Here is a 14,338-nt window from a genome sequence, read left to right as displayed (position 1 = left end):
TTCGCATATTTCAATTTTAGCCTGCAGATATACATTCACATTTGTAAAATTCTAATTAATATATAAATATAAAAAATTAGAAAAAGATTCTCACAAATGTACTGCACGATTATTTTAATAATTATTGTTACTGCTAATTTATTTAAACTTTAAAGTGATCAAATATCTGTAAATAATAAATTTTTTTACGGGCAGTGTTCTGCACTAGCAGTATTTCTTTTTTATTTTCTGTCATATTGAAGAAGCTCACGAAAAACCCAAGCTCGATACATTATGACTAGACAATCCACTATAATATCACATATATCTCGCGATAAACTGTAACAGTAGTCAAGTTGTGCAGCTATTTTATGAAATACAAATTATTCTTCATAAAGATTTGTTGTAAAATTTGTTCATTGCATATTTCACAATATATCAAATTGCTCACGTTTATTCTTATACAAGATATTCACGGATTTTCAAAATCGTCAATATAAGGTATTACAAATACTTGTTTTACAAAAGTATCTGATTATTTGTTTCTTTCAATAGTCACAAAATAATTAAAAATTTTTTGTTAATTTTACATCTATTTCTCTATTAAGATCTATCTTTTTTTTATAGCAATATATATTTTAAATTGTATTATTATCGCGATAGTCGGACTTTGATCTCGCTCAGTTTTAAATAAATTATTGTATGAAAGTGAACAAATCAAAATTTCCAAAAGACTGTTACAAATTCAGTGCAGATGAAATATTATTTCTTAAAAAATTAGCTAAAGTTTAAAATATGCCTATAATATTAATAGGAAATAGTATATCGAGGTACACATTAATGTAGCCAATTATATATATAGTAAATTATATATCACGCGTTTATATAATAATAATAAGATTAATTACGAAACCGTAGAATTTTCGATAAAGATTTTTACATAAAAATATCTCAAATTAATAAAAAAAAAAAATGTCTTGTTTTATTTTATAACGGTAATTAAAGATTAAGGCTGTGCATTTGCTGCAATCATCTTGAATATTTTTCTTAAATGCCCGTTATATGGCATCGTTATAGCCATTGTACGATAAACGAAAATAATACTGTCTATGCTCTCTTTTATGACGCCAATACATAAAGCCAATTATTATTAGGACCAATAAAACTAGCATTAATATAGATGATGTCAGGATTGCTGAAACAAGTAAAAGATGCTAATATAGAAACGGGATGAGCTAAAGAAAAAAAAAATCAGAGTAACATATCAAATGCAATAATTACCGATGATATCGCTGAAACTTATCTCATTCCGATTAAAACATTCTTTCTCCCAGTCTTCAGGTACAATGTTTTTCGTTAAATTGATAAATTCATTTAAAGGGCATAAAGTAGCGCAATTCGGTAATGTCATAAGTCTCGGTTCTTTAGTGGTATTTTTATAAGAAATCTAAAGGCACAAAAAAAAAGATATGTGGTCAATTGTGTTAAAATAGAACTTAGTATTTTGAATTATGAACATTAAGCAAAGTTCTTACCGTTACAAAATACTGATCTTCTTTTCTCCGTAATTCTATGAGAATAAGAGCAGCGTAAGGTGGACAGTGAGGTTCAAATAAATCCAAAGTCATAAGCATATTTGCAACAGTTTCATCATGAGCACTATAAATCCACAGTTTTCTATCAGGTTGTAAAGTATTTTGTGCTTTCTTGACCATATGATGTATCATTTCTTTAACCAGCGGACCTAATAATACGTTTTTAAAATTAATATATCCATATAATTAAGTTAATAAACGTCTTTTAAAGTGCATATAAATATTAATAAATACATTAAAATAATATAACAAAATGCATAATTAAAGTTTAAATAAATAACAAAATTACCTGATTTTAACCTTTGTAGTATTTTGTTGTAAGACTCTAGCATAAAACTAAATATGGTAATCGGTTTTAGCTTGTCTGGAAATACCGACTTTGTCCACTGCGGTAGAGTTTTGTTGTATAATTGCTGTAAAAATAAATCAAGCAAGTTTAATTATATACTTATTCAAGCCAATCGCATAAATAACTGATAAAATAAAATATTTTGACGTACTTCAATAAATAAAACATCATATAAGTGCTCAACTTTCTTAAATGAATTTATTTTATCCCCAGAGTTTTCAGTTAAGTATTCATAGAGTTTCTTGTTTGATTTATTCATATGTTCTATTTCTGGCGATCTTAACACTTTCTCCATCTCGTAATTATATCGCGGACAGTGTTTGCTTCCTTTCAATATATTGTCGAACTTTTCGGGAGTAGTATGCACAGGAATCGGCATCCATTTGAGGCTGTCCCAAATTTGGTTTTTCACCGGTGGATAGAGACCCGCCAGGTTTGCCTCGGCTGACATCAAGGTGCGATCTACATCTGTGCTTCGAACGTAAATATCGTGTGGGGTGTAAGTGTCGCTTAAAAAATCGGAGTAACGTTTTCTTAGCCAGCGTCCGAGCAGTAAATGTTGATGCTTTCCCACCTATATTTTTTAAACATTAAATGTTAGTAAAAGAAGTAAAAAAAAAAAAAAAAATAGTTGATACAGCAAGAACAGCTTTCTTTAAACTTTTCATATATTTTAACTTTCAATGAGAAATTTTTTTCATCTGAATTTAAAAATTAAATTATTGCGTAATCGATCTTTTTCGTCTTTATTAAATGCGTTCGAGGATACGCTATTCGTACAATTTAGCACTTCTCCTTCTAATGCCTTTTGTGTGCGACATCAAACTTAATATTACCGTGTCAGCAAAACGTGATACGAAAAGGCAGTCAAGAAAAATATTTATGCAGAGAAACAAAGCTGTTCTTGTTGCGACAAGCAACATAACGAGTGACGCTTGCATCTGCTGATTAGTAATCATTACTCATACATTCGTTAGCTGCCCATATGGTACTGGCCAAGATGATTCGTTCCTATAAGGATCATTCTTGTATGGTCGAACGGGAGTCCTATCTCCATGTCTATACAACTGTAAGAAAGAAATAAGCTCCATTATATTTTCTCATTCAAGTCGCTGTGAGTCATCCACCCGATATTAAATGCCAAGGTAAAAGATAAGAACTCTCCAAGTATATTCCATACGCATAAACGAATAACAAACGGCGCGTAAATACTGCATGTTGAAATAAAAAAAAAAAAAAACAAATCAGGCTCCGCGTAAACGATGAGAGACGATATTGCGCAATAAAAAGTGTTGAACTTGAAATTACGTAAACGGCTAAACCGCGCGGTTGCATAAAGAAAAAAGAAAGCGTCGTAAAACGTGCGAGACGGAAAGGAAGCGTTAACGTTTACTTACCACGTTCGCGAAGACGATCGTCCCCAGGTCGAGGTCTTGGGCGCCGTAACAGCCGGCGGCGAGGACGCTCGCGAACGCGATCAGCACTCCGGGGCCCATGTCCTTTGTAAGGATCTCTACCGATTTAATCTTGGCGTCGACGAGCGCACGTGCCGTCGAGTGCTCCTCGGAGGAAATTTAACCTGAGTTCATCTACGCCGACGTGACGGCAACGACGAGCTGTCGGCGAATACCTAATTTCTGCATCCACGCGGTACAAAGCGCGCGAACGCGACTCCCCGGGGTTCTCCAGACGCTCTGGAGTGCCCGGCGCGAAACGATCCTCAAACTCAACTCCGTTGTTGAGGACTGTTGCCCTCCTTTACCGGCCTTGACCGGCCTCAACTCCGCGCAAGTTTGTTCCCACCTTCCTTGGAATCTTTTCCCTTCTCCTTCGCTCGTTTCATGGTCTCGTTTCTCTGTCTCTTACGCCTTATCGGAGTCAAACGTATTCGACTCTCTCTTTCTCCTTCCGTCTGTTCATCTTTCGTCACGACGTCGAAATAGCGCGAGGCCGCCCGACGTTTTGTATTTCTCACAGACTTTTAGGTGATCTAACGCGCTGTAAAAGAATTCATATTTTGAATATTATTTTGAATGTTAATAATAATGTATCGCGTATCAGAAACTAGCGTAGCTGATGGGTTTTTATAATTTGACCGCGTTAATTGATTATAATGATATACCATCGGTACCTTGAAAATTTCGACGACGACGCTGCGTGTTGGGATTTCTCGGAAACTAAAACTTTCCGCGCGGAGTTTAAATTTGAATTTAATACCCGAGAAATCCCAACACGCGACGCCACCATAGCCGACAAATTTTTTTTCCAGGTAGTGACGAGTGATGAATAATTATAACATAATAATTATAACGTATTATAATAAATTTTGACGTATTTTATTATTTTTAAATCATAGTTTCAATAAAGCGCCGTGTAAAACACGTCCATAATTCATTACTGAAAATTATCATTAAATATAAAACGGTTTAATAATTTAATAAGAGAAGTAAGAATAAATAAAGCGCACGAAAGACACTTTTTAATATGTAATATCTATTAAAAAAAAAAGATGTAAAGAGCACGTGAAATACGCATAACTTTGGCGAAGAACGCATTACAGTCCAACGTCAATAAGAAAAAATTAAGCGCGAACGTATAATTAATACATTCTTCGTTCTTTTTGTGGTCGTCCGAGTTGCATTCCACTTACTTTCGTGCAAGTTTAAACCTAAGAAAGTGTCCTTTCCTCTAACTCACTTTTGTATATTACATCTACATGACTTGCTACTCATAAAGAGGACTAGCTATACACTTTCTATTTTGTTCTCTTTCTACTTTCTCTCCCACATGAGAAAAAAAACGTGGCTGAGAGGGAACGAACGCTCTCACTATATTGACAATGACAAATTCACTCGTGGCTTCACCAGCGAGAATGTAAAATAAATAACAAGTCCCGATTGACAATAATTAAAAATTTGTATATTTTTGCATTGCACATATATACATAAAATTTATCGCAATTGCTCGTTCGTATAAATGCTCATTTGAAACTAGAATTATCGTCCAACATTAATAGTAATCATTGTTCATCATTGTCGCAGCAGCGCCGATAGTGTACACTGTAAAAGCCCCGGTTTTGTTTTAACCCACGCAATTTACACATAAAATACATATAACAACTGACTGTTGTACACGTCTGCTCGTACAAAAAGATTTACTTTTCCCGTATACATATATTACAATTTATAGAATTACAGAACTATAATACAATCCACCTTAGAAAACATTAATAGAACTATACCTCTTTTGTATTTTTTTTTTTTTTTTTTTTTCATACAGATTGTCCCGGAAGTTACGTGCCTCTTTTAAAACATATACATTAACAAGCGAACGTAAAACATAAAATAATTCTATCTATATTTATATATATATATATTTCACATATTTTTAAATATGCGATAAAACAGGATACTTATAGCATACGTAAGTCATTTGACTATAATACAACACATATCTAAATATATTAAAGTAACAAAAAAACACTATCCTTTCGTGTTTTTTGGAATTACGTTTCGTGTCGTTTCATAAAAATGTATAAAGAAGCAAGATATATTAAGCCATTGTAATTTTCTTACCCGGTCATAATTGCAGACAAAAGTATTTTTCAATCGAACTTTCGCCGAGGATTCAATCGATCCATTATTCAGTGGAGAATCTGCAGGCGAGAGAAAGTGTGCAACTTCCGAAACAGGCCGCATATGCAAAAATATATAGAGATTGACCTAGTCAATTATTTTTCTTTATCACAATTCACGTTTACTAATGTAATCGCAGATTGCATTAGGACAGCTTCGTCTCTGTAAGAAATATAAAACTAAAAAAATCTCTGTACGTTTACTATAACTCAATATTAGTAATCCAAACATTGGAAACAGGCTTCTCGGCTACGTAGGAAAAACAGCCATGACATCACAGTCTTCGTTGGCGATAACGCTGCATATAGTTGATCATCAAGTGAGCGATAAATGGCCACAGTATTAATAAGACGAACAAACGTGGGGAGCATTCTCGCAATGGCCACCATCTCGCATACGTGCGTCTAGCGGTGCGTTCCTAATATAGAATAAAATATTAATATCATTTTTAGATGGCATAGATAAGATACGATGAATAAATAACGAGATAATATTATTTTTTATCTCACTATAGCAAGAGAATACAATGTATGACATTATTCTTCTTATTGAAATAGGATATTTAATAGAAACGATATTACATACCGTTTGTGGCGCTAATGCTTGCAGGGCTTGCCCTTCTAAACCTCTTACTCTAGCCGTTATACGATCTAAATCTCTTTGTAAATGCTGCATAGTCGTTGCAATCTGATTTAGAAATTCCGCATTGACTTTATTATCGTCCTTCTTCGTTCTCTGTCTACCTCTTTCTCGATGATTTTCCGACACCGTTTCTGTGTGACCGTTAGCATTGCTATATCCATTAGTCAATTCAGTATTTTCTTTAACATTCTCTGTACTCGAGTGATCAATTCCGTTTTTCGCAGTGGCTTGTAACTTTTGCGGAGTAGTAGTTGACTTAATTACATCTTTTTGTGCTTTCTCCGGCGCTGACTGTAATCAAAAAAATATTATTATGTGAGATAAGACGGAATGATTGATGTAATATAAAACATAAATGTCGTTGTCGTACTTCAACAGTATCTATAAACTCCTCTTCTTCGCCGTCGGTGTCTTGTGGCAGAGGACTTGCAGTGCGGCTGCTAGTCGGGCTGGTTTCCAAACTACTCGTTATGTGGCGAGAAGTGTTCATCACTCTGTGAGGTGATGTTTCTCTCGACGCTAATAAAAAAGAATAAGTGAACTTTAGCCAAAGACTGTAAAAGAAAAAAAATATGTTTTTGTCGATATATTATGCTCAATTAAGAAACGTGAAGCTGTTATCAGTTATTGCGATATTATAACATTGATAATTTTGATAACGTACAGAAACAGTTTTTTAAGTATCTCAGTAAATATTGGTGATTAAAATACTCTTGCCCCAATATTTTTAATTTCAATCTTTGATAAACATAATTATGTAAATGCAATATTAAATATATTTAATATCTAATTCAAACAAATTGTAGTACGCAATCGCTTAAATTTTAAATAATATATATGTAATAGATTGTTCCGATAATCGTTAATATATTAACGTTTGATATTTAATTAATATAATTAATTCCAATTTTAATATTTCTAAAAGTGAAAGAAACTGAACCTAATGGTGAACCAGACAGTGGTGATCCCGGTTGAGAGCGCATACGCTCTAGTACTGGTCCTACGAGTAATTCCAAATCTTCAGCCGGGACGCTTTCGTAGAAGGAGTCTAAACTCCCGAGAAACGTCGCCACATTATCCGTGTAAGACATAGTCTCCACAATCTGTAAATGTCACAACGTTTAACATCTTACGTGTAAATTTTATTAACCAACAAAATTAATATTTACCTTTTTCAATTCCTCCACATAATTATTCATGGCTTCTGTGCGGCTCATATTGCCAAGACGTGTCCACGCATCCCATTTCGCTTTCTTAACCACTTCCCAGAATGCAGGTTTAGATTGTTGGCAGGGTCCTTCAGTCGCTTGTTTGTAATACGAATAAAAGCGTAGCATAATCTCATGGCTAGGCTGATAAGCTCCTAAAACATCATACATCGACAACGTTATTAAATACAGGAAAAAAAAATTCTTTTTAAGACATTATTCTTATTGGCGTTATTTTTCTTAATATTTGAAGATGCTGTAAAATAACACACGAGCAAATCGTGTGAGAAAAAGATAATGTTTATCGGAATTTATGTATTCTTATTTAATCAAGCGCTAAAGACACGACGATGACGTTTTTCTCTTTGACCTCCAGTTAAAATGTAAATTATAGTAGACAGCGAAATAGATGCATAATGTAGCAATTTATAAATCTTATAATTGATATCATTACATAAGTTTTATAAAACATAAAATATTAACAACTATAAAACACGCTGTAGAAATTCGAATCGTATCTCTAACAAATTTATAATTTAACAAATTAATGTTTAAAAATTACTAAAGCAATTACTGTGAAAGCTCATTATCTGTCTTAGAAGGTAATGTTTCATTAAGGCTTCTTCGAAACTCAAATGAATGTGCCTACATAAAGAATGCTTATGACTTATATGAAATGCATGATGTACTTTACCCTGTACCATTACAATGCAATTATGCTTAGATGCTTTCCTCTAGTTACAAGCCGAGTACAAGGATTCTGAGAGATTGTACATCAAGAATAAAAAGCGGTACAAAGTATTATATGATGCATTTAATAGTTCGTTAATAAATGGCCTGAAAAAAAAATAATTAAAGTGCTTATTAACAAAATTTCATAACTGCTGGTGCAATGCAAGTTATTTTTTTTGTAATCAGTGAAGAGGAACATTTCTAGTTTTATTCTATATTCTAGTTTTAACCACCGAGCATGTCCTGTGCACTGTTAGAAAGTAAAGTGGGGAGTAATACAGTCACTTAGCTATATTAAAGTGACTGGAAAGTATACTTGCACGTGCAATATACATACGTAAAGGCTAAACAAAACAAAAAATAATAAATATCTAATTAATATTATGTTGAGTGCAATCCGAAGCCTAATTAATTTGGGTTTTCATTTATTGTATTAAAAAAATAATTTTTTGTTATTTAATTTCAGTGCCTACAAAAATTTCCACGAGGAGAATAATGAATTGTTATGTTATCGCTATTTATTACTAAATTGCTCTTCGGAAAAAAAAATTGTACAACGAATAATATTGAAACTCTCCTTACGAAAATGAATGACTACATACGTATATACATATTCACGAACTAGGGCTACATAAACCTTTCAAATTTACTATACTATATTATAACGTTGAAGGAATGCAAATTTGTCACTTTTTCAGCATAATATAAATGTGAAGGCCATTCATTTCTGTCGCAATACAGAGGGTTTCAAAGGTGAAGTTGCCCAGTGGAACAGACAATACGGCGGATATGGAGGCTTCTTCCGCACCGCGCGGAGACTTGGTAAATGGAATTTTTTATCCTAATATCGCTCTCGACGCTTGCGTGAATGAGAAATTGACTGGGAAACATTCACTTTCCTCGACATGACCAGATCTTGCCAATTTCTCTGCACGGCAGCGCGTAACGGCGTCTGCAGCAAGAGATCTTCGCGTTTGTTCTTATCAAAATAAATATGCGATAAAAAAAAAAAAAAAAAAAAATTGCTCCTACAATTAATAACAGTTTAAAGACCCACGTTGTACGAGTTTTAAATTAAGCAAATACTTACATGTCTCGATAAAATACATTTTCTAACGAAATGTAAAAAAAAAAAAAGTTTAAAAAAAATTTTTTTAAGTAAAAAAACTTAACTACTCGTATTTTATCGCCTTTTCATCGTCGAATAATTACAACGCTGCTTTTTGCCCGAGAATAACAAATATCTACAACGACAGTGGACTTTAGCCAATACGCAATAAAGTTATACACCCGAAGGAAGAGAAGCAAGAAAGGAAAAAAAAAAATTAACAAGCGTGAAAAGCAAAAAGCAGCGATTGCACTAGCAATATCCGTCATATTCGCGTTCCCAGGCGAGCATTCACAAAAGTGTGTGCAAGCGTGTGAGAGGCAATGCACTTCCGAATAGACACACGCACGCACACACACACGCGCGAATGAAATGTAGGCGTAGGAAATTCGCCTTTCAAGATCCGCACTCTCTCGACTCGGCCGCGATAACGCTCGCGGTGATAACACGGGTGGTATAGGACTCCTCACCATTTTTCGGTAGGCTCCTGATCACGTTCACGGCAGCGTTGAACTTTTCCTCCGTCGTCATGTTTCCCTCGGGAAACGAGCGGCTGCGTGGGAACTCTTCTCGGTGTCCTGGTGGGTTCCCTTAGTGGGACACGACGTCGACGCTCCTTCGGCCGTGCGATACTCTCTGGCAGTGAAAAAGAAAAGAAGAAGAGAGGAAAATGACACTCCGGGAGCGTTTGGCGCAGAGCGTGGCGTACGTGGCCGACGACTGACGTCTACTAACCGTTGAGAACCAAACTAAGCTGCTGCGAGCGGTGCAACAAGCAGTTACTACGAGCGGACGAGTCAAGTGACTGTGGGCCGATGGAACAGCCGTTGTTGACGTTTGCTCGAGACGTTGATCATTCAGGCGGGTCACGCGATGGCCGCGATAATGATGACTGGCCGTTCTTACGATGACTGATAGATTGTTGTCGCGGTTTATCGTACCGTTTGACGATTGGCAAGCCACCTCCGGTGCATTCGTAGGCATGCGCGAGCTCGGATTGTCCAGGGGACCTTCAGCGGCTGTAAATTATAATTACAAATTAATTTCCACACCTTTAAACTTGATTTCTTGATATTGATCTTAACTGGTTCCGTTTTATCTTGTCACAAATAAACATCATATTTTGATTAATACATGGTTAAACGCCGTGCGGGCATCATACTTTACCGTGTAATAGAGAATGTAACGTGATTAAATATTTACATAATTAGAAATTTATGCAACTAGATCCGATTAATAATTATATATGTATACAATTTTATTACGGCCACAAAGTAGGCATTCTCTTTTCCACTTTTACTTCATTTATCGCCAACGATAGTTATGTAATTAATAACCTGAAACAAATACAAGTTATTACAGCGTTGTAAAATCAACGTTACTATTCATGTATCCAAAAATTTGATCTTACATTAGTCTGCAGCAGATAACCACAGCGCAAGCTACAATAAATCATCCGCTAATCAATTACATAATTATTAATTGTCATAGCTTTCCCAGAGGTGCTTTCTAAGCAGTCACCTCACCTCGGGTCTAGTCGCAGGTAAATATATATTACGGAAACTTACAAATAGTTATAATTAAAATTGCACGAGCGTTAAAAGTTATTCTCCGGCCCAGGATTTCTACTTCGGCCAAGTTCCATTGGCCTCAACCATTCGTTACGTACAGAGTGCGATTCCTCGATGCGTATAGAATTGCACAATTATCGCTTCCAGGTGCCTATCGAACTGCCAGACCCGCGATGACACGCTAGCGGAAGGAGCGAGGGAGCTGGCCGATGTCGTGGAAGAAGGAAACGTGATTCCGCAACTCCGCCACGGACTTTTTCCATTGCACGCGAAATCGCTCGAGCGCGAGCTCGTTATTGCAAAGCCCACAATCGACCCGCCGATCCTTCGCCCGAGGAACCTGACAAACGGCACGTAACACGCAATTCAATTTTTTCATTTTGTCGTCTCTTACGCTAGGGGAAGGTGTGTTGGAGAATCTCTGAGCGCTTACCGATTTTCTTGTTTTTCTCAGTTATTTCCTCCCTTCTCTCCTTCTTCTTCTCTCTCTCTCTCTCTCTTTCTCTTTCTCTCTGCCAGACGTCCGAAGGCCAAGGAAAAATCCAAGCACTCCCGAATCGCGTGACGGCGATCTATCCGAGGCGGCAGAATGGGAGAAATTTGAACGCAACGGCAAGTGATACCGGCGAGGATCTAATGTGTCTCGCGATTCCTAGGCGGCGCGATTATCAGTAATTCGGTGCACTTCATGCACTACCGCCACGATGACGTTTAGCCGCCATAGACATAGTAGGGAAAGGAATGCACGTTTCCTATTTCGCGAGATCAGAGAGAAGTAGCTGGTGCTCGTGTCATCGTTTCATCTTTGTCTACCGAAGTGGATATTTGCCTTGCTCTCAGGTATTGATAACAGAGAAATGGAATTGTGACATCATGGCCTTTCTTTCTAGCTTGATATATTTGTTCGGCCAGCCACGCAGTTTATCCTAAGCATACGAGATTTATAGTATACGAGTTTATGACTGTATCACCCGCGTTCGCCCGCGTTGTAACACTTGTAACTGCAACCTGGCTGTGTTATCCTTGTGCCCGTAATTGTGACTGTAGCTTTAAAACCTAAGAGACAAGATTAAGCGGTCGAATCAGTTTATTGCATTCTGAAGTGGTCTGTATTCTCTAATAAATATTTTTAGGGCCAATTTTCAGCTTCTAGGTAATTCTGTGCATTGGGTAAACATTCATCTGGGACATATTTTTTTGTGTTAAACAGTTGTAAATCTTGAGATGACTTCGTTCGGTCGTGGTCGAGGATGGTCCAGTCACAGCCAGGACAAAGAACAGATTTTACGTAGACCAGGAGAAGGCTCATTTGACTCTAATGGATCTACCAATAAAATTCTGAAGGATATATTGGATAAACTGATCACTTTTGACGAACGTGAGATTGCTCTCCCTCCTCAGTTGATCAAGGAAATCATACAGCTGTTGACTCTTGCAAACAACAAGAACTGCCTCAAGTACTATAAGCTTTTCTTTAACAGTTTACAAACTTTTTCTTTGCTATTTTGGCATATTTTAATACAAAACTGCAAATTTCAGGCAAGTGTGTGATGCTCTATGCAAACAGGCAACGTATCATTGCATGACTACAAAAATAGCAATGATGTTTTCTGAGTACAAAGTCATTATTTTACAAGATAATAATAATTGTTTAATACGGCAGTACTTCTTATCTTTTCTGCAGGATAATTATCAATGTAGGTAGTTGACAATGTTTATTGTTTTAATTATTTTTTTATATTAACTGTAATATTAGAATACAGCTTTAATTTTCTACTTTATCTTCATGTACATTATTTTTTTTAGCTAAGGACAAAGATAGAATGGAAGACAGACAGACGTTTGCTAATAAAGTCTTACTTCATTCAGAGGTCTACAATCGCATGAGATTATATGATGGAAACAGAGTGGAAATATTAGCCAAGCCTTTAATTGATTATTTGATGGATCTTTTGCAAGACAATCCCAAAGATAATATTTATTTCATTATGATACAAGTAAATTTTTATATTTAATATATTAAAAAATAAAATTAAACTTATTTTATTTAAATATAACATAATTATTAAAAACATTTTGTTTTCAGATTCTTAGAGTTGGTAAAGATTTTCACAAATCGTGTCCAGAAGATTTAAAGACTTTAATAATGGCAATCAGGCAACTGTTGGTAAAAGAAAATCTACACAGTCCTGAAAACTATGCGATATTATTGCTAGTGATAGAATTAGCTAATAATAACTATGAAATTACGGATACGCAGCTTAAACAATTTTATATGACAAATATTAAGTCTCTTTCTTTCAATCATCCGTTCTCTCTCGTAGAATTAAAGGTGGTACCAACAAAGACTGAAAATGGTAACGATGACTTATTATTAAACTTCAAATCATACGTATACATGTTATTATAAATTGCACTTGTACTATCATAGATAGTCTAGCAGCTTTCCGATGTTTCAGAAAATCAATTACGGGAAATAGATAACAATCAACAAATTGTGAAAGAGGACGTAAAGAACGATGTATCTGAGCGTGGAAATTATTCAAAGAATACTAATGTTCCACGAGCAATACGTGGCTCTGGGGCGTTAGATAAATCAAAGAAAGGAAGTAACGTTAACGCGAAACAAAATTCGTTGAAATTGACCCCACCGAGGGAAAAAAACAAGGGCTGGGGTCACGACGATAGGTTTCACGAGCATTATGAATAAAATGACGTCTATCTAATACAAGGTAAATACTCATTAATTTTAACAGCTGTAATAAAATAAATTTTACTGCGATTAAAATACTTAGAAAAAGTTGAAACACGCGTAGCGTCAATTAAAAAAAATTTCTTTACAGCTTTCAAGTGCACTGGGACTGAGAATGCAGTAGACGCAATTTTATGAATTGGTCATGGATATTGCAAACATATATGAGTGACATATATTATCAATATATTGCAATCAGAGGGCGAGAAAGACATAAGATTTCTCCTTTTAATAAAGATCCAAAAAGGGTCATCTTATTTTGACGTTAAACTATTATTATGTATATAATGTAATATACTCCATTTTTACATGCTCTTACAATTAGCTTTGATGTGCAAAACGTTTACCCGTTAAGATACTTTATAACATTAGGAAGTACAATTTTTTAAGTAACTTATTTATGAACATAGATGTTGTATTCAACGATGTTGAATGGTCTTTTCTTTTCTTACGATTACGAATGAGCTTTATCGTGAGATAAGAAACTAATAATACTCAATTTTTTTTTTTACTAAAAGAATAATTTTGTTATAACGACATCAACAAATTTCGAAACTCTTTGGGATAAACATTTTTTCTTTTTACTCCTCAAAAATTAAATACAATTAAATTAAAAAATTGAACGTGAAGGATAAAATAATAATAAGGTATATGATACTCTGTATTACCTAACGTAAATAAAAAAAATTATAATTCTATTTTCAGCTCGAGTTTCTCGAACTGTTCGAGATAACGATTCAAATTTGTTTTAATTTATTTCAGTCTCC

The 14,338-nt window shown here is 35.0% G+C and overlaps 3 protein-coding genes across 5 annotated transcripts; 1 reads left to right on the top strand and 2 right to left on the bottom strand.

Moving 5' to 3' along the window:
* Nucleotides 1–829: 829 nt before the first annotated feature.
* On the bottom strand, nt 830–3,768 carry LOC139112179 (prostatic acid phosphatase). The gene is made up of 7 exons (XM_070673030.1): nt 3,321–3,768; nt 2,892–2,990; nt 2,075–2,497; nt 1,864–1,987; nt 1,515–1,723; nt 1,261–1,426; nt 830–1,174 (listed from the first exon to the last, which is right to left on the bottom strand). Exons 1-7 carry the CDS (start codon nt 3,417–3,419, stop codon nt 1,038–1,040), a joined length of 1,257 nt encoding a protein of 418 aa, XP_070529131.1. The 5' UTR covers nt 3,420–3,768; the 3' UTR covers nt 830–1,037.
* A 1,052-nt stretch (nt 3,769–4,820) lies between these two features.
* LOC139112181 (acyl-CoA-binding domain-containing protein 5-B) lies at nt 4,821–11,391 on the bottom strand. Of its 2 annotated transcripts, none has more exons than XM_070673033.1 (9): nt 11,253–11,391; nt 10,660–11,159; nt 9,984–10,585; nt 9,719–9,884; nt 7,370–7,563; nt 7,141–7,303; nt 6,571–6,719; nt 6,144–6,491; nt 4,821–5,976 (listed from the first exon to the last, which is right to left on the bottom strand). In XM_070673033.1, exons 4-9 carry the CDS (start codon nt 9,777–9,779, stop codon nt 5,833–5,835), a joined length of 1,059 nt encoding a protein of 352 aa, XP_070529134.1. In that variant the 5' UTR covers nt 9,780–9,884; nt 9,984–10,585; nt 10,660–11,159; nt 11,253–11,391; the 3' UTR covers nt 4,821–5,832. The 2 variants fall into 2 exon arrangements, with proteins under 2 accessions (XP_070529134.1, XP_070529135.1); XM_070673034.1 differs by having other exon boundaries at nt 9,984–10,267; nt 10,918–11,159.
* Nucleotides 11,392–11,395: 4 nt separating this feature from the next.
* On the top strand, nt 11,396–14,313 carry LOC139112180 (uncharacterized). 2 transcript variants are annotated; one of them, XM_070673032.1, is made up of 7 exons: nt 11,396–11,659; nt 12,030–12,276; nt 12,359–12,516; nt 12,626–12,816; nt 12,906–13,176; nt 13,279–13,551; nt 13,663–14,313. In XM_070673032.1, exons 2-6 carry the CDS (start codon nt 12,044–12,046, stop codon nt 13,527–13,529), a joined length of 1,104 nt encoding a protein of 367 aa, XP_070529133.1. In that variant the 5' UTR covers nt 11,396–11,659; nt 12,030–12,043; the 3' UTR covers nt 13,530–13,551; nt 13,663–14,313. The 2 variants fall into 2 exon arrangements, with proteins under 2 accessions (XP_070529133.1, XP_070529132.1); XM_070673031.1 differs by lacking the exon at nt 11,396–11,659 and adding an exon at nt 11,691–11,924.
* Nucleotides 14,314–14,338: the final 25 nt, after the last annotated feature.

The sequence above is a fragment of the Cardiocondyla obscurior genome, linkage group LG27, assembly GCF_019399895.1.
Source record: "Cardiocondyla obscurior isolate alpha-2009 linkage group LG27, Cobs3.1, whole genome shotgun sequence".
NCBI lineage: Eukaryota > Metazoa > Arthropoda > Insecta > Hymenoptera > Formicidae > Cardiocondyla > Cardiocondyla obscurior.
This window is presented reverse-complemented; position numbering and strand designations above follow the sequence as displayed.

Excerpts from the sequence above, each read along its gene's own strand:
- LOC139112180 (XM_070673032.1), top strand. The coding sequence starts at position 12,044 with ATGACTTCGTTCGGTCGTGGTCGAGGATGGTCCAGTCACAGCCAGGAC. Across the intron at positions 12,517-12,625 it reads TCTGCAGGATAATTATCAAT|CTAAGGACAAAGATAGAATG; the intron begins GTAGGTAGTTGA and ends TATTTTTTTTAG. Across the intron at positions 12,817-12,905 it reads TTTATTTCATTATGATACAA|ATTCTTAGAGTTGGTAAAGA; the intron begins GTAAATTTTTAT and ends TTTTGTTTTCAG.
- LOC139112181 (XM_070673033.1), bottom strand. The coding sequence starts at position 9,779 with ATGACGACGGAGGAAAAGTTCAACGCTGCCGTGAACGTGATCAGGAGC. Across the intron at positions 7,304-7,369 it reads ATGTGGAGGAATTGAAAAAG|ATTGTGGAGACTATGTCTTA; the intron begins GTAAATATTAAT and ends TGACATTTACAG. Across the intron at positions 6,492-6,570 it reads AGTTTATAGATACTGTTGAA|TCAGCGCCGGAGAAAGCACA; the intron begins GTACGACAACGA and ends TTTTGATTACAG.
- LOC139112179 (XM_070673030.1), bottom strand. The coding sequence starts at position 3,419 with ATGGGCCCCGGAGTGCTGATCGCGTTCGCGAGCGTCCTCGCCGCCGGC. Across the intron at positions 1,988-2,074 it reads ATGATGTTTTATTTATTGAA|CAATTATACAACAAAACTCT; the intron begins GTACGTCAAAAT and ends TTATTTTTACAG. Across the intron at positions 1,427-1,514 it reads AAGATCAGTATTTTGTAACG|ATTTCTTATAAAAATACCAC; the intron begins GTAAGAACTTTG and ends TTGTGCCTTTAG.